Source organism: Histoplasma capsulatum (assembly GCF_000150115.1).
Source record: "Histoplasma capsulatum G186AR genomic scaffold supercont2.7, whole genome shotgun sequence".
Taxonomy (NCBI): domain Eukaryota; kingdom Fungi; phylum Ascomycota; class Eurotiomycetes; order Onygenales; family Ajellomycetaceae; genus Histoplasma; species Histoplasma capsulatum.
The window spans coordinates 218545-235494 of record NW_025544807.1 but is presented as its reverse complement, the minus strand read 5'-3'; the positions used below and the strand labels follow the sequence as shown (position 1 = coordinate 235494).

Here is a 16950-nt window from a genome sequence, read left to right as displayed (position 1 = left end):
ACCTGGACGCCAGGAGCTACAGTAAAAAGAGGATGAACTATGTATGTAATATATGCCATCTAACGCCAACATAAAATCGCTATGCAAGACGAAAAACAAAAGAAAGGATCAAAAGAGGAGCCAACGGGCAACACCAACTAAGCTTCCATCGGCACGGCCGCCCTCTCCCTCGCCCTCGCCCTGGCTTTGGCACGCTGTTTGGCCTTCTCCTGTTTCTCCAGCTCCGCCTCCTCGTTCAGCGCCGATGTAGGCGCATCCGGAAGACTGACCGGGCCGGAAATTTCCAACTCCATTGCCTCGAGCTCATCTTCTACCTCGTCCTCGTCTTGGTTGGACATTTGGCCACCCAGCATGCGGCTGACCTCCTGTTGAAATCCAGGGCGTATGAGCACAAGAATGGACAGTAACGTTCAAAAAGCAATACAGGATAACTAAGGGCAAGACAACGGAGACATAAGATATAAAACGAACCTCCTGATACGCCCTGGCTTCTTCTGTATCACCCATCAACTTCTCCACCGCTTCGAGGCCCCCCATCTCCTTATGGATCGTCTGCAGCACCTTGGTCCCCTGGCTCAGCCCAAACAGCACATCCTTCTGCACCAGGGCAAACTCGACACTGCCCGTTAACCGCTCTAGTTGATCAAGTTGCGCGTCTGTCTTCGCCAGTAGGGACTGCTGGTACTTCTTACGGCGGAGAGCCAGCAGGGCGCGTGACCGGTCGTTGCGGGCAAGGCATTCTCGCGCGATTTGGGTTTCGCGGTCTGTGAGAGCGGTGATGCGTTTTTGGTATTGGTGGAGTTTGTCGCGTTGGTTTTTTAGGTCAAGGATTGCTCTGTGGAGTAGGTTGAGCGGTTGAGCGGTAAGCTTAATAGATCATAGGATTTGGGCATGTAAGGGGAGGCGGAGAAGTATGTTAGGAATCTGCTGGGGGGGCCGTGGGTGATAGGGGATTACGGGGGTCTGTTGGAAGGGGGGAAAGCCATACTTGTCCTGAGCTGATATTTTCTGCGAGCTGGATGTGTTGCCCATTGTTGTAACATCCTTCTTGTGGGAGTGAAGAGGAAGTTTTGGTGGTTTTTGGTCTGGTCAGGCAAGCGAAGGCAAGGGAGATGCGGTAACATTAATACATGGCCGTATTACAGCGGAACACTCCAGATTGATAAGATAAGGCTGATAGTCGTTGACGATTCTCCGAGATGTATGTACAATTTTGGCTCAAAGCAAGTGAAGTAAAAGTCAAGATAAAGCTCTGTAGAAAGCCACGGTTTATTTTTCTTCAAGTAATATATCTGAGTGTTCGGCTCAATGGTTTTTTTTTTCTATAACTAGAAGCAAATGCTCGATGGCAGGCGCAAGTCACATGACTCTGGATCGTTGATTTCGGTCTATCATTTTTCCACACCTCGAGATTTCTACTAAAGATATCGAATTTTATACAGAAGATCACAAGTTCCCCGGGAGAGAAATAAGAAAGAGAGGACCGTTGACGGCCTTCCCACTGCTGTATGGCTCCGAGAAACCGTGGTAGTAGACCAACGCTCGGGCATGGTCTTGATAAAGAGGTATGCTCATGAATCTCCGTTTTTTTTTTTTTTTTTTTTTTACACGAATATGTGATTTGACCTTCCTATCGCAAACAAGGTATATCAAATAGTGCGCAAGATTGCCGACGACCTCCACTTAGAAGGGGAAAATGGACGCTTGACTCCATGGTTTGTCTACGAGCGGATAAAACGGTCAAATTCTAGTCTCAATCGAAGAGGGAAGAAATTGCTGGAAGACAGTATCGAACGGGTACTGGAGGTAGTCAAAACGGATGCGCTTGGCGATGAGGAATCGGATTCGGTTAACGGAGATTTCGAAGGATTGGAGGAGAAGAATGAAAGTCTAGTATGCTTGCTTACTCGCTGGAAAATTTTTTCCTGGATTGGCATTGATGGGATTTGCTGATCGTATCAAGGATTCTAATCGCATGAACAAGAGTATCGTGGGGATGTGGGACACTCAATCAAAGATGCCAGCGATGCCCAAGAAACCAGTGGATGTGGCAGGAACTGATTCAGCATCGCCAGTGCCTACAGCTATATCAAATAAGCGACGGCAGGCTGGCGGGGAGTCGCATCCTAAACGAAGAAAGGGTGAAAGCAATATTGACAGGTCACCTCCTACTCATGTAAACTTGGCGGATCTAGGCGGAGTGGACGATATAATTCAGGAACTTGAAGACCTTCTAGTCTTGCCCATGACACGCCCTCAGGTCTATTCCTCGTCGAAAGTGCAACCTCCCCGGGGGGTATTGCTTCACGGCCCACCTGGTTGTGGCAAAACCATGATTGCCAATGCCTTTGCAGCGGAGCTTGGTGTGCCGTTTATCGCAATATCAGCGCCGTCGATAGTCTCTGGTATGTCTGGAGAATCCGAGAAGGCACTACGGGAACATTTCGATGAGGCAAAGAAGGTTGCGCCATGCCTCATATTCATTGACGAAATCGACGCGATCACCCCTAAACGCGAGAGTGCTCAGAGGGAAATGGAAAAACGTATCGTTGCCCAATTACTTACTTGCATGGATGATTTGGCTTTGGAAAAAACGGATGGAAAACCTGTGATTGTATTGGCAGCTACGAATCGACCAGATAGCTTGGATGCTGCGCTACGGCGAGGTGGGAGATTTGACAAGGAGATCAATCTTACCGTCCCGAGCGAGCCCGTGAGGGAGCAAATCCTTCGTACTCTAACAAGGGACATGAACCTGGCAGATGATCTGGACTTCAAGCTCCTGGCAAAAAGAACCCCCGGATTTGTCGGTGCTGATCTGAACGACCTCGTCTCCACCGCTGGATCGGCAGCCATAAAACGATATATTGAACTCCTGAAATCACATACAGGCGATGAAATGGACATAGGAGACACTGCAAATGAAGATGGTGGTAACCGCAATAGCAGCATCAGCCCCAAAATCCTCGAACTCCGCCGCCTCATCAAACACGCCCGCGAAACCCCTCTCGACTCCGAAGCACAAACAGTCTCAGTCTCCAACACAGATTTCTTCACCGCCCTACCTAAAATCCAACCGTCCTCTAAGCGCGAAGGTTTCGCCACCATCCCAGACACAACATGGGCAGACATCGGCGCCCTATCCGGCGTCCGTGACGAACTCGCCACAGCAATAGTCGAACCCATCCGCAACCCAGACATATACGCCCGCGTCGGCATCACTGCCCCAACAGGAGTTTTGCTCTGGGGCCCTCCAGGCTGCGGAAAGACTCTCCTCGCCAAAGCAGTCGCCAACGAGTCTCGCGCCAACTTCATCAGCGTCAAGGGCCCGGAGCTGCTGAATAAATACGTTGGCGAATCCGAACGCGCCGTCCGGCAGGTCTTTGTGCGCGCCCGCTCCTCGGTCCCCTGCGTCATTTTCTTTGATGAACTGGACGCCCTCGTCCCCCGCCGCGATGATACGCTCTCTGAAGCTTCCGCGCGTGTCGTCAATACCCTTCTCACCGAGCTGGATGGGCTGGGTAGCGCGCGGCAGGGTATATACGTCATCGCCGCCACAAATCGGCCGGATATTATCGATCCGGCTATGCTGCGGCCGGGCCGGCTGGAGACCTTGTTGTTTGTAAATCTGCCTAGTGCTGATGAGCGGGTGGAAATTCTGCAGACGCTGCTGCGGAAATTGCCAATTGAGTTCTCGGATGATATTGAAGGGTTGGCGAGGTCGTGTGAAGGGTTTAGCGGTGCTGATCTGGGATCGTTGTTACGTCGGGCTGGCTATTCTGCCATAAAGCGGCGGGATACGATACGTTTCGAGGACTTCGTGGCGGCGAAAGCGGGAATTAGGCCTAGTGTGTCGGATTTGAGGAAGTATGAGAAGTTGAGGAGGGATTGGGAAGGTGGGAATGTTATCTAGACGTATATCTTTTGGAAACCCTCACTTATAGTGAATCATAAAACCTCTGTCCACTGGTAACTGAGCATTTTAGATGATTATCATGAGTTTTATTTTGAATCTGATATCTATAGATACGCAAATAGAAGCATCGGTTGGGGAAAATAAAATTTCCCTACGAATATTTTTCCGCCATTTTTCATTCGCGGTACTCTAAACATAAAAAGTCTTTTTATTATATCTATATCAAGGAACATTGAAATCAATGGATGAAATGATGTCTGCCAATCATGCAAGATCGAAAGTCCAATCATTTGAATGAAGCCCATAGCATTATATATAAGGCAGAAAATCTTATGTCCACAGCCGGCATGTTCCATCAGCACCTGCGCTGACACACCATGCCTCCCTCGGATGCCAATCTAGATCCAAAACACCCAATTCTCCTGTGACCTTATGGCCACGGAGGACCTTCAACGGGACGATGCTCGCATTACTCAGCAGATCGCCCGTGACGCTTCCGTGGAAAATCTGGAGAGAGCCGTCATCACTAGCATCAGCAAATAGTGGATAGTAGGAATGATACCGCACGGCGCGGATAGCTTTCTGGTGATAACGGAGCGTTTTATACGGACGCGGAGAGAGGTCGACATCGTGCCAGAGGAGGCGGCGATCGTAAGAGCCGACAATTAGATTGTCGCCGCCAGAGGTGGTAGAGGAGGTCGGATGGATATCAAAGGAGGAGATCCACCGGGCACCTGGCTGGAGAATCTTGACGAGGCTCTGGCGGGAAAGATCGTACGAGCGAATAGTACGCTGGTTTGCGACGAAAAGGATTGGTTTGGATGGGTGGAAGTGAGCGGCTTGGGGTGGACCGCCACCCTTCAGGCGACGGCGGAAGGGGTGCTGCGTGAGGTGTTTGGAGAGGGTGTGGATTGCGATCGCGAGAGAGACAGGGGTGGCTGTGCCGGGGCATACGGTCACGAAGTAATCGCCGCGTCGGTGCCAGGAGAGAGACTTGGCCACATAACCGAGTGAGATAACAGCCTGGACACCGAAGTCGAGAAGTGAGGGTGAAGGACGAGTCCATTGTACTGGCGTCTTCTTCGTGCTATCTGAGGTCAACGTTTTAGCGTAACCCCATCCAGCATCAACAATGTCAAGGCTAGCCTTTTCCATTTCCGGATCGAGTATCGGAGGGACAATAAGGTGGATGCTGTCTCCAGTGGCAGCTGCTAAAACCACAGCATCTTTCGAAGGCCTCCATCGGATAACGTTGACAGGCTCTTCATCGCTCAGCTTCACACTCCAGATCTGTCGGCCCGTAAGAAGTTCCCACACACGGACTGTACCATCGTCACCACCACTTGCAAGCCAGACCCCAGTTGGATCAATGGCCAGTGTCCGAACACGCCCACTGTGTCCACGAAATAGAGTTGCGCAGGTTGACGGGAAAGGTTTCAGCTCTTCTGGGCTGGGCAACTTGGGAAGCAAACTTTCAGGGTCGATATTTAGTTTACTCCTTCTGACTCTGGGGGCCAAATACAAATCAAGGCAGCGCTCAAATTTCTCCTTGACAAATGAGTCATAACCGGGAACCTTTCGAAGAGAATCATAATCAGCAGGTAGATATTCTCTCTCTCGATCCTCTGGGTCTGTATTTAACCAGGCTGCTTTCTCTTTTTCATCTGGTAGATACTCCGGTGGTGGATGGTAACTTTCCCCATAACCAGGGGGAGGAAGCTTAGGCGCAGGTATGTGCATGGGGTGGTCTGCCCGTGGGGTTTCATTGGCCCAGAGGTCATATGTCCACAAGCCCTCCTCCGCTTCAGCTTTCTCTGTTGGTGGCTTGTAGGGAAGTATCCGGCCTTCTCTAATTGCCTTGACGAGTTTCATCACCCGTTTAGCCTCGTGTTTCGAGGGGACAAACCTCCTTTTGGGTTCTGGTGCCGCGTTCAATGGCATGATCTCCAATTTGCTAGTAAAGTACTCGATAGTTGGCTGGTAAGGGTCGTAGCCATCTTCGGTGATTTCATTCATCTGCACCTTGCGCAGTAGTTCCAATTCATCTTGGTTTAATTCCAAGGGTTTTCCAGTGGACGGGTCAGTCAGGCCTGTAAATCCTTTGGGAAGTTCAATGCTATCTAGGAGAGCATCAAGAGCCTGCCCCTTTGCTGGTCGCATTATCTTTTTGCCATTGATGTTATAACCGATGTGCGGATATTGGTCGTAAAAGGAGAGGGGAATGTTGCCAATGGTGTTCGCATTTTCGTCCGCTTCGGAATAATCTGAGTTGTCATCTGGGTTGATTTCATCGTATATATACCGCTCATTTCCATTGGCATCCTTCGTCACTCGGTAATTTAGTTTATCATCATCGTATCCGTCTCCTAATTCACCGTCGGATGTTACCTCTTCGCCGCGAACAACGATGTCGACACCACGGTCCGGCTTTGACTTTTCCCTAATAGGCTTGGACTCAATATCTGAGGGAACTTCATCACTGTCAAATTCATCCTCATATTCCTCCCCATCGTCGCTGCTGAGGTCGTCGACCAGTTCTATCTCGGAATCGCTACTGTGCTCCGTGGCATGAGATTTATCGGAGAGGTCTCCATCCAAAGCATCCAGATTAAGTTCGTCCCCGGAGACCACTCCAGGCTCCTCGTCTAGATCCCTGGTGACTGCCTTGCGCTTTCTGGAACCTTTCAAATCGCCCATTGTAAACAATGACAGCCGGTATGTGCGGGTTGAAAAACTCCTTGATGCACCTGGTATGGAGCTCGTTGAACTTTTTTTTTTTCTGTTAGCGCGAGATCAAGAGGCTCGATACCGGAGAAATAGTAATTACATCTCCGATAACATGGGGCGTGTATCGTATTACAGGACAAAAGCGTATCTTTCCAGCCACCAACACCTGCGAAACTAATAATAACTTCCAAACAGGGCGATGGACAAACAGTCAGTCACGCACCGGTTGGCTGCCGACTGTATACCTAAGAAGGAATAAGCTCAGGGCTTGCATCGTTAGTCCCGCTTCTCTGCGAAAATCCAAATTCTCTCACCCGCTAACCATTTTTCTGGGCGCAGGACTGGGCTCATCCTCGCAACCTGGCAGCCCTAAATGACATGGCTGCGGACTGGTCACGTGGAACACCTGTTCCAGATTTAGACCTCAGCACTTCCTCTTTCGGACGACTAAGCCCTAATCCAGGGGTTTGGCTGCCACAGCACGTTTTGGAAGCCTCACGGGCTGCATTATTATTGTCATTATCATGCTGGCTGTGATGAGTGCGAATGCCCTCACTGTGGACCTCTCCTCGAGCGGGTATTTTAAGCTATTCTTACTAATTAAGATTCTTAATTTAGCCCGTCCCGGGGCGCTGCTGGGAAACTCTAGTTCCATTAATAGGCGATATAGCAACGGTTGCATTTGCGCTCTCCAGCGGTCGAAATAGGGTTAGCAAGCAACTACATGGTTAATTCAACGGATGGAATGCAGGGGAAAATAGTTTCACCCCAGCGCTCTCATTCGTCGTGATGAAACTGAACCAAGGGAATAAATTCGTTGAGCAGACGAATTTCGTGCAATGGGTGGGCAGGGGGTAAGACGCTTGCTGACATCTTGCTTGGCTGATGGCCAGAAGACGGTATTGATAACTTATCAACGCAGCTGAGATTATGTCAACCAGGTCGATCCCTTGATGTGGCTTGTTTAGGAATAGTCAAGCGCAAAGCTCTAACCAGCGAACAACCCTAGCGAGTTTCTCCCAAGTAAGTTACTGGCTTGGAGCCCGAAATTCGAAATGCCTCTTCATTTTTAGAAAGCAGGGCTTCGGGATGTCATAAACTGTATATAATCCGTCGCCTTCCCCTTAGTTTTTTCGCCAGGTTTTCCCTTTGTCTCCATAATGGCAGCTGTTGCAGAAATAAGAATGTCTCTCTCACGTAATCCTTCAACTGGCCCTACCACGGAATCAAGGGCTTCACGCAAAAGGCATGCCGCTTGCGACGAATGCAGTAAGTCTGACAACATGACGATGTCTTTTGAAGGTGTTTATTGATGATGAGTAATACCAGGGCAGCGAAAGTTGAAATGCTCTGGCGAAGCCGGCGGCTGCAGTCGATGCGTGAAACAGAGTCTATACTGCCACTACTCGATCCAGAAACCAATGGGCCGCCCTCCGAAGTCGCGAGCACGACAGGAGGATGCACAGATACCAGTGACAGCACCGCAGTTTCCTGATTATCCTCGGTGTATTCCTGGCATGGTAGGATCGCCGCCATTTTCACTCGCGGGCTCTACCCGCGCGGTTCCTGGAACCACCATGGACGCTCCATACACTTCCTATATGATGTCACCAGATCTGTATGCCGCCAGCAACCCAACATACGGGGAACGCGGCCCTGGACAGACACCCATCCAGCTTCCGGTGTCGTCTTATCCGACACAACCGTCGTACTCGCAACCATCTGGTGGTGGCATGTTCACCCCACCACCGTCGTCAACTACTTTCCCAATAAGTTCTGTCCCTGTAACAGCCCCCGAAGCATACCGGCAACTACAACCACTCTCACCTTGTTCATGCGTCTCTTATATGTATCTCTGTCTCAATTCCCTGTCCACACTCACTTGCTTTCCACCCTCGTCTCAAACCCTCTCCACCCTCTATAACGCAGCACGCAATGCTAGAGGGGTAATATACTGCGAAATATGCCCCCAGGCCTTCAACAGCTTAGTGCAAAATCTGATGATACTCGGAAGCCTTCTCAACGTGATTGGGGACACCTGGTTCAAGGTCTCGCATATGGACGCGGAGCAATTGGGCAGAAATGTCCTCTCCCCGGCCTTCATTGCCTCTTTACCCTCGGACCCTGGCGAACGGCAGCGGCGGTGGAAGAGGTGGCTGCGCCATGTTGTTAGACACGGAGTGATTGGCAGTGCTATTACCCCCATGGTTGATTCCGTCCAAGAAGAGAGCTCGGGATGCCCTAGCCTTCTCTCTCTGATCCAGGAGCTGGAGGCTAGACAGCGCTGGTGGCACGCTCAGGCCAGAGACCACACCGACTACCGCACAGGAATCCCCAAGCCGAACAGCGAAGTACCCACGAGTGAGGGTGGCCAGCCGCAGGATACAGAATATATGTGCAGCCGCATGGCAGGTACAGCCAGGCAGGTGATAGATCGATTTGAATTTGATGATGAGGAGATGATGGGATGATTTTTCTTTTTTCTAGCTCTTTTGCTTTTCATCTATTGATTTTCGTTAAATTACATTTATTCGATATTTTCTTCTTGTTCCTGGTTTCCCGCTATGAAGAGCAAGAAATAGATGGGTATTTTCCGTAACCACTTCATCAGTTCAACTCCCTTACTTTGTTAACATGTTTTTCTCATTTTGCCTGTATTTTTTTCATTCTTCTTCTTCTTTCTTTCTGTTTCTGTTTCTGTTTCTGTTTCTGTTTCTTTTATTATTTTGTTTGAGCCTATTTTCCCTGATAACTCGCCAAAAACATAGACGGCATGTACGCGATTTTCTCTTCTCGTCTCTCTTTCCGTCCCCAGCTTTCAAGGGGATATTTTCAGTCTACTCTCGCTTTGCAATCACAAGTATGTAGTTACCTTGGATAGTGCAAACTAGCGAATCCCGAAGTCTTCCCTGTCATGACAATTTAGCTACATTTGCAGAATGTTCCGTGAAACTGTGGATGCAGGGCCCCGTGTCCCTTGCTCCCGCTTCCTGGTCGATGATATCTGCCTGAATGACCCTGATGCAGTTTACCATCACCTAGGGAATAACAGGAAATACGGCCGAATAAGGATGGCGCTTCCATGGGAGTCCCAGAAGGCCAGGCAACTAGAATCACCATGCAGGTGATCTTCACACTTGTCGGCTAGTTAAGTTCGATATCTCCGGCCTTCTAGTCCATTCGTTCTCACACCCTCCCTCCCCGCGAAACCCTTGGTCGGAAGCGATCCATTGTTCCTAGTTCCCAGCAAGCAAGCTAGGTAAGGAAACAAAACGACTTTGCAGGAATAATAATAAAACCCGCGCCAGAGTTTCGACTTAACGACTTCTACAATACCGATGCGACTTAAGAGCCCTTCTGACAAGCCTAACCACTTAGCGTAACAGCCAGGAATCTCACCAAACCGAGAAAATAGAAAAATTCACACACAATCTGCCTCCTAGTCTGGAATCAACTCCTAGTTATGTACTAGTACCAATGGCGTTCAGGCCGTTTTCCAGCTCGATATTTGAAACCCTAAGATGGAACCAAGTCCATCAGCTCCCACGAACGCCTATTTTGATTTACCTCGATCTGTCCTCCGCGGATCTTGATCAATCGGGCACCGTATCCCCGAATTCCGAAATTCGGTGGTTGGTTGGTGTGGGTAGCGTGCATGGAACTGCCTCAGCCCTCTGTCAGTACCGAGCCAGCGAAAACTCTTATCAGAGTTCTTATACAGATCTGATCCAGCAGGAGGGAAATACGAGTGCCCCCAAATTCCGAAGCCAACCCAGCCGATCCGGTTTTGCCTGGTTAGCTACCGACATTGACCACATATTGCTCTCCCGAACATGTTGCCTCGAGTCATTTTAGGTGTAGAGCTAACTGGATAAACTAGTAAATAAAGGAATTACTGCACGATGAATCCATGGCAAATCTCACCATCCGAGGCATTCGGCAAACAAAAAAGTGGCTTGATGAGCTTAGAGACCCAAAATTTTTCACAAATCTCCCTCAAGGTTACCCTAATATCATTATGTTACCTTCTTTGCCCTTGCCAATTATTCCCGTGCCCGAAGGAGACACCTACTATTGCTGTGATTCCAATTTTAATGCTAAATATATCTTCATTGGTTTTGACGGACTGGGGTCTAGGACACTATCTAGCAAGTCGGAGCAGCTCCGGTCTTCATACACGCCATCGCCGAGGACTTGGCGAGGAGTTGACATTTTGGACGCCAAACAGCACTAATAATGAACAGGAAGAAAGAAAAAGAAAAAAGAAACGAATAATTCAAGAAAACCTTTTCAAATCCCACAAGGAGGATCATTTAACCTACCTCTCCACTCCAATTAGGCTTCGTCTTGAGCGCTAAATAAGTTATTCCATTCTCAAGCCACATTTGGCGCAGGGATGTGCCGTCCAAAATCCATTCCCATTCGCTTTGAGATACGTCTCTCGTGTTTTCGCCCTATGGAAGCTTTTGCCCTAAATTTAACTTTAGGCGTCGAAGCCAAGCCCCTGCATTGGCCCTAAGTCAAATAATAACGTTCTCCAACGTTCTTCGGTCTTGCTGATGCGAACCAAGGGTATTGACAAGGGCCTCCGGTAGGGGTCAACAGGGACTCCTCAACATACGCAGCATGCCGGTCGGTTATCCATACCAGAACGAGGTCGACAAGCGAAGTAGACTCAATCTCCTTGACGTGCTAGATGATGGTGCAGGGCATCGGCGTGCAAGGCGAGGAAGAGCACACTGAATGAAATAAGCAAACAAAAAGAGAAAGGAGAAAAGAAAATATCTGATATCGTAGCGCTTTGCGGTGTAACTGTTGAGCCGGTCCCCTTTTTCCAACATTTTGATCTGCGTTTCGCAATTTTGATACTATATCTGCGGGGTACATCAACGAGGGAACGGGAAGGATGAAGCGGCCCGCCCGTTTACTGGCTAGAAACTCTGTGAAAACTAAACTGCGAAAACTGAAATCCAAGCTTGGAAGAATTTGCTGCAGCTTCACGCGGAATTGTTGCCAGAGAACAAAGAAATATATTCGATCTTGCATCCCGTATGAACGCCCTGTCCCAAGCTTCTTCCACACAATTTTGAACAGTTGAAAGGAGTCAAATGGCATTGACAAGGATTGAGGGGATGGGTGAGATACTTCTTCCATGCCTCAATATCTGAAATTGTTTAGATATCTACCGAGATATGTGGACGTGCTTCTTGCGAGATAAGGCTGCTGGTTGCCGTCCTTCCCTGACCCAAAACTTGAGCATCTTGACAAGGGCTTATTTTAGCCTTATGTAGAGCTTAACACCCGAGAACAACCTCAAATTGCTCCGGGATTGCTCCGACAAATTTACAATTCTCCGTGCAGGTGGCAGCTACTCTCCGATAAGGGCTCCGCGATTAAATCTACATTATTATGATATTTGGGGGGGTGGATATTTACACCCATCCAAGAATTGACTAATTTTACATACAAAACAACTCGGGTTCAAATGTAGTTCTAGAAGTCAAGAAGAATTTCCACATCTATTCAATCAATATCTATCTAGCTAGTGAATGTTATATGAGGTATTCACTGCTCTTAAGAATCAGATCTCTTAAATAGACTATTCATCGATTCATAAGAATTATTTAGTATACGAGAAGAGATGTTCATGAAAATTTATGTCTTCTACTCTGTTTTCAAATAGTTTTGTTGTTCTTTTTTAATATCTGATAATAACTCTGTCCCTTTTTTCTCTGATTCTTTTTATTCTTGGGCTCTCAACCTTTATATTCTCAACCGCCACAACTTAAGGTAGATATTTATCTGATGTCTGTATATTTTGAGATTAACCATTTAAAGATTGATTGATATATGAAAGATATTTATTGATGAGAATAGAAACTACTGGCTTTTTATTCAAATTTCCGTCGGTCTTTTAATGAAAACCGACTGATCGATGAGAGCAATTCTTGAATAAAAGACTGATTATCTGATGTAAATTGAGAGTGAGCTTGTGAGAATAAGAGCTTCGCAAGCGGTGATTCCCAAGATTCGCAGCTTGGCGTGAAATGTACTAGCCCCCAGAAGTATTCGTGAAAAGGTAAAAGTAGTGGTTGATATAACAATAGTATTCGAGCTGAGTTGCGAAGGATAAGGAATTGGGGTAAAGACACCACAAGGGGTTTCTCACCAAGCTGAAAACTATCTCCCAGATAAAGATACTATATCAGTTATATACTATTGAGAAAGATAAGATTGTGTTGATAGTAATACATCTGATATCTGTTTTTAAAAGATGTTTATTTGTTTACTGGTTATGAGATTGATTAAATATCTTTATTACTTATCTACTTTTTTGATACTTGATAACGTAGTCTATAAGCGAGTCGGCCACCTTGTACTGCCCCATCAAATTTGTGCATCAAGTTATAGTTAACTGATCAAAAGCTTATCTTATCAATTCTATATCATTCACAGCTCAAGCTTTTATATTTATCTCGTTATTATTATTATTCATACTCATCAATGTATTCTCTATTTCACTGTCGTTGCCATTATTCATCTTATTCAAATTATCGTCTTTGAGAATATCAGTGAGCTTCTTCTTTTTTTATCTTATAGAATCACTCTATTCAGACAGGGTTTCAGCAGAGTAGTTATATAAAATAAATGATTGAAGATGAGTCTGATAATAATAATATATATCATATAAGGTGTGTTGAAAAGTTGTTCTATATTTACAGTTGAGTCTGAAATATAGAAAGCTCTGCGCCTTTGGAACGGCGAAACTGTGCTGCGAGGAGTGGAAGACTTGGGCTCCCCGGCTTCGGATTTCGTGAGAAGTTGATTGATAAGAGGGGAAACGGGGGGGAAGCAAAGGCAAGGGACTTGAACTTGCGGGATCCCGTCCACGCTTGCAGATGGAGGGACAACTACTCATCGAATCAGCGAAAAAGAAGCCCGCCCCCCTTTTTTCTCATTTTTTTTTACGCCCTCTATTCCTTCTTAGAATTCAACCTATGTTTTGTTTTGTTTCCTGCGGGATGTGGTCGACCTCTCTCTTGAAAGCTGAAACAAGGATAAGAAGACATAATTTATGAATTATGACAGGTGAAGTCCCAAACCCCATTTGAAGGCTTTATTCGCCCCGGAGCCGCTGCCAGGGCCAAATCAAACAAGCATCAACCTGGTTGGCAATTTTGTTTCGCTTTTGAATCAGACATGGATGGAACAACCTTGTGCCAACTCCCGGCCGTAACTTGGTAGTAATAAGAAGAATTAACTAATAGATTTATGTAGAAAAGAATAAGCATAATAAACCCGGAACTAGAAGGAAAGAAAGAATGGAAAAGAAAGTAAATCTGCATTAAAGGCGGGGCTAAATTAAAGTTTCTGCTAGTGTGTTTCTGGAACAGCTTCGCAAGTATTACTTGATTAGGCATCAACGAGAGAAGAAAAGAACATTGGGGAGAAGAAACATCGAACGAAACATAGGTTACATGAAATGTGCTGTGTATCGGAGATAGGAGCTCCCTATGGTGGTATTAAAATTCTGACAGAGTTTAGGCAAAACGCACCTGAAGGGAGGGGCTGTGACTGCTACGCCAGGTTGGCCCTTTTTTGTTTTTTATATATTCTTGGTTTGTGACAATAGAGTTTCATGACGCGGGGGTTGAGGTGGGGGCCGGAAAAGCACAGAGTATGAAGAATGCTCATCAGGGTTGGCTACTACCCCTTGGCATGGTGGGCCCGGCGGCTGACATTTGGAGGGTATTCAGTAGGGCCGGAACGTGCAATAATAGTGTTGTGCCATGGTGCATGGTATGATTGATTTAAGGGAGAATGAGGGCAGACTCGTCCGAGCGGGGGACCCTTGTTGTGGCCGTTATCATATACCCGCAAATGCCAGGCGAAAGAGACATCGAAAAATATTCTTGCAGTGGTGGGATACTACTACAGTGTACAGAGTAGTTGTTGATTAAATTCCACAAAATTGTGGCGGAGAACCTTGCTCTAATCTTAGAAATTCCAAAGGCATGTTAAAACCGGAGGTAGCCCCAATAAAATCCCGGTATCGAACGATGCCTTTGGTGTCATTTTTAACTTTCTGCTATTCATTTTCTCATGGACAATGCATAAGGGTCTTTTTTTTAAAAAAAAAAAAAAAAAAAAAAAAAAAAAAAAAAAAAAAAAAAAATTCCATGCATGGGATTAGCGCTAAATCAAAGTCAAAGCACCAAGCAAAAGGTAAATAATTAGACCGGTGAATAAAAATATTGTACAGGGGGGGTTTGATACTCTAAGCTTAGATCTGCCGCAGAGCTGCCAGGGGGTCTCTGCACTTTTCCACAAGCCTCGGGAGTGGGACGGCAGGCTTCGGGAGCCGATTTCCATTTGGTACCGCCTTTGAGAATTTATCCCATAAAATATTATAATTTGAAGCACAAGAGGGTGGTTGGTGATGCAAAAAGTAAGGTATGAAGGAAAGATGAAGAAGGCATTACTTCTGTTGAAGCTGCAAGATCTGTTCTCCCTACTCATCATCTTCATCATCGTCAACGACATACCGATTTTTCTTCCTGGTATGGGGCGATCCAACTTCACGCTCGGCATTTTTAATAGGGTTCCCCTCCGGGGATCTTTCTGGCGTAGGCGCTCTCTTTGAAGACTTCTGCGGTACTTCTTCATCGACTTCTCCTTCAGCATCGGCCTCCTCGTCGTCTAAGTCACCATTATCATCCTCCTCCTCTTCCTCCTCCTCTTCTTCTTCCTCCATAATCTCCGGTTCTTCATCACTGCCGACTAGGAAACCATCATCTTCGTCATACTCGTCTTCCCTTGTCCGCCCTCTTCGATCGTACTCATCTTCATCATCGGAATAAATCTCCCCGCGACGATTGGGCCTCCGTTTAGGTTTCTTCGGGCCACGCGATTTAGTGGTCAACATATCATCGTCACCTTCTAGCCCAGCAACAGTGAGGCCTCCTCCTCCGGTTCTATAGGAAATACCAACGCGCCTCCCTCGGTCAAGATCGCGGTCTGCTGCCAGCTGGCGCTTACGATCTGCTCGTAATTTCTCACGTTCTGCAAGCTCTGCGCGTTTCTTGGCTAATTCTGGGTCTTCAGCGACGTCAAACATCGTAACTGTGCCGTCCACATTCTTTTTGGCCCCCCTCGAAGCAGCTTCCAGTGATTCTTTAAGACGTTGAACAGCATCGTCGGTTTCCACCGTAGTTGGAAGGATACTGAGAGAGGACGTGAGGTGAGAGGTGATACGGAACACCGATGAAGCTTCAGCTGCTGCGCCGAGATAAGCGTGGGCGTCCAATTCAGAATCGTAATCAGTGGCTTTGCGCGCTTTGTTAGAACGTGCAAGCCTTTTGGACGGCATTCGATATTGTTCCTTTGGATTGGATGCAAGTTGAAGCGTTAATGAACCGTCTGACCAGCGGACGATCCGAGCATTTGACTGAAGCGTCTCACCATTGTTTGGATCATAGCGCCAACACAGGGAGGTAGATGCAGAGTTAAAGGGCGGGGCAACATAGGTTTCTGGGTTGAAATCTTCAGACTCTATAGCGAGGAAATTCGGCATGGTCAACGTGTAGACCTGCGGTAGCTGGTTTCAGCATAACATCTCACGGAAGAAATATATAGGACAAAAAAATGTAGTACCTCTCCGTCCGTAGATTCTGGCTCTGGTACACGACTAAGACTCAAATCCATAACATTTACCGATTCGGTATAATCCATTCCATCCTCGTCCATTGGAGAGCCATGCCGGTCATAGCGACCTTCGTCGTCGCCAGAATCCAATTCCTCATCATCCAGTCTCCGTGGTTTGCGCCTACGAGCTTGTTAATTGCCGTTCACTTCGCATAGTAGGGAAGACAGAAAGTAGAAACGCACTGGTCAGGTTCCTCCGATCCAGAACCAAAGAGGTCAGCGTCATCATCTCCATTGATTTTCTCATCATCAAAGTTCAGGGCACCATTTTCGCCTATTTCAGACGCATCAGAGGAATGCCTTCGCACGTTCTCCGAAAGCCGGCTCTGGCGATCGTCGTCCGAAGACATGGCGAGGAAGCTAATGATAGCCCCGACGCTCAGAAGCGTTGCTCTCTTCCCTCAACTCGTAGAAATATCGAGGGATTACCACAAGCCCAGGATCGCTCATATGTTGATTGATGATGCAGCTGTAATGGCGTGCAACAGCGTTGTTTCCAACGCAGAGACAAGCCCGGATTGACGTGCAGTTGCAGCCTTGTGGTGCTCGCCGTCGTCAAGATGCGACTGACACTGGCAAGGAAGATGAGGTGGTGGCCACTA

At 47.4% G+C, this 16950-nt stretch overlaps 6 protein-coding genes across 6 annotated transcripts; 3 read left to right on the top strand and 3 right to left on the bottom strand.

The window, feature by feature from the left end:
- Positions 1 to 137: 137 nt before the first annotated feature.
- On the bottom strand, positions 138 to 1032 carry HCBG_05367 (SNF7 family protein; the record flags this gene model as incomplete). The annotated part of the gene is made up of 3 exons (XM_045432416.1): positions 138 to 365; positions 472 to 835; positions 989 to 1032. The coding sequence occupies 3 exons, from the start codon at positions 1030 to 1032 to the stop codon at positions 138 to 140; spliced, it is 636 nt and encodes a 211-aa protein (XP_045286532.1).
- A 476-nt stretch (positions 1033 to 1508) lies between these two features.
- Positions 1509 to 3998, top strand: HCBG_05366 (ribosome biogenesis ATPase RIX7; the record flags this gene model as incomplete). The annotated part of the gene is made up of 3 exons (XM_045432415.1): positions 1509 to 1565; positions 1645 to 1893; positions 1964 to 3998. The coding sequence occupies 3 exons, from the start codon at positions 1509 to 1511 to the stop codon at positions 3911 to 3913; spliced, it is 2256 nt and encodes a 751-aa protein (XP_045286531.1).
- Positions 3999 to 4105: 107 nt separating this feature from the next.
- Positions 4106 to 6613, bottom strand: HCBG_05365 (eukaryotic ribosome biogenesis protein; the record flags this gene model as incomplete). The annotated part of the gene is made up of 1 exon (XM_045432414.1): positions 4106 to 6613. The coding sequence occupies one exon, from the start codon at positions 6611 to 6613 to the stop codon at positions 4247 to 4249; it is 2367 nt and encodes a 788-aa protein (XP_045286530.1).
- Positions 6614 to 7827: 1214 nt separating this feature from the next.
- On the top strand, positions 7828 to 9114 carry HCBG_05364 (uncharacterized protein; the record flags this gene model as incomplete). Its single annotated transcript, XM_045432413.1, has 2 exons — positions 7828 to 7912; positions 7973 to 9114. The coding sequence occupies 2 exons, from the start codon at positions 7828 to 7830 to the stop codon at positions 9112 to 9114; spliced, it is 1227 nt and encodes a 408-aa protein (XP_045286529.1).
- A 468-nt stretch (positions 9115 to 9582) lies between these two features.
- On the top strand, positions 9583 to 10530 carry HCBG_05363 (uncharacterized protein; the record flags this gene model as incomplete). The annotated part of the gene is made up of 3 exons (XM_045432412.1): positions 9583 to 9767; positions 10030 to 10437; positions 10524 to 10530. The coding sequence occupies 3 exons, from the start codon at positions 9583 to 9585 to the stop codon at positions 10528 to 10530; spliced, it is 600 nt and encodes a 199-aa protein (XP_045286528.1).
- A 4625-nt stretch (positions 10531 to 15155) lies between these two features.
- Positions 15156 to 16891, bottom strand: HCBG_05362 (uncharacterized protein; the record flags this gene model as incomplete). The annotated part of the gene is made up of 3 exons (XM_045432411.1): positions 15156 to 16232; positions 16298 to 16469; positions 16532 to 16891. The coding sequence occupies 3 exons, from the start codon at positions 16696 to 16698 to the stop codon at positions 15156 to 15158; spliced, it is 1416 nt and encodes a 471-aa protein (XP_045286527.1).
- Positions 16892 to 16950: the final 59 nt, after the last annotated feature.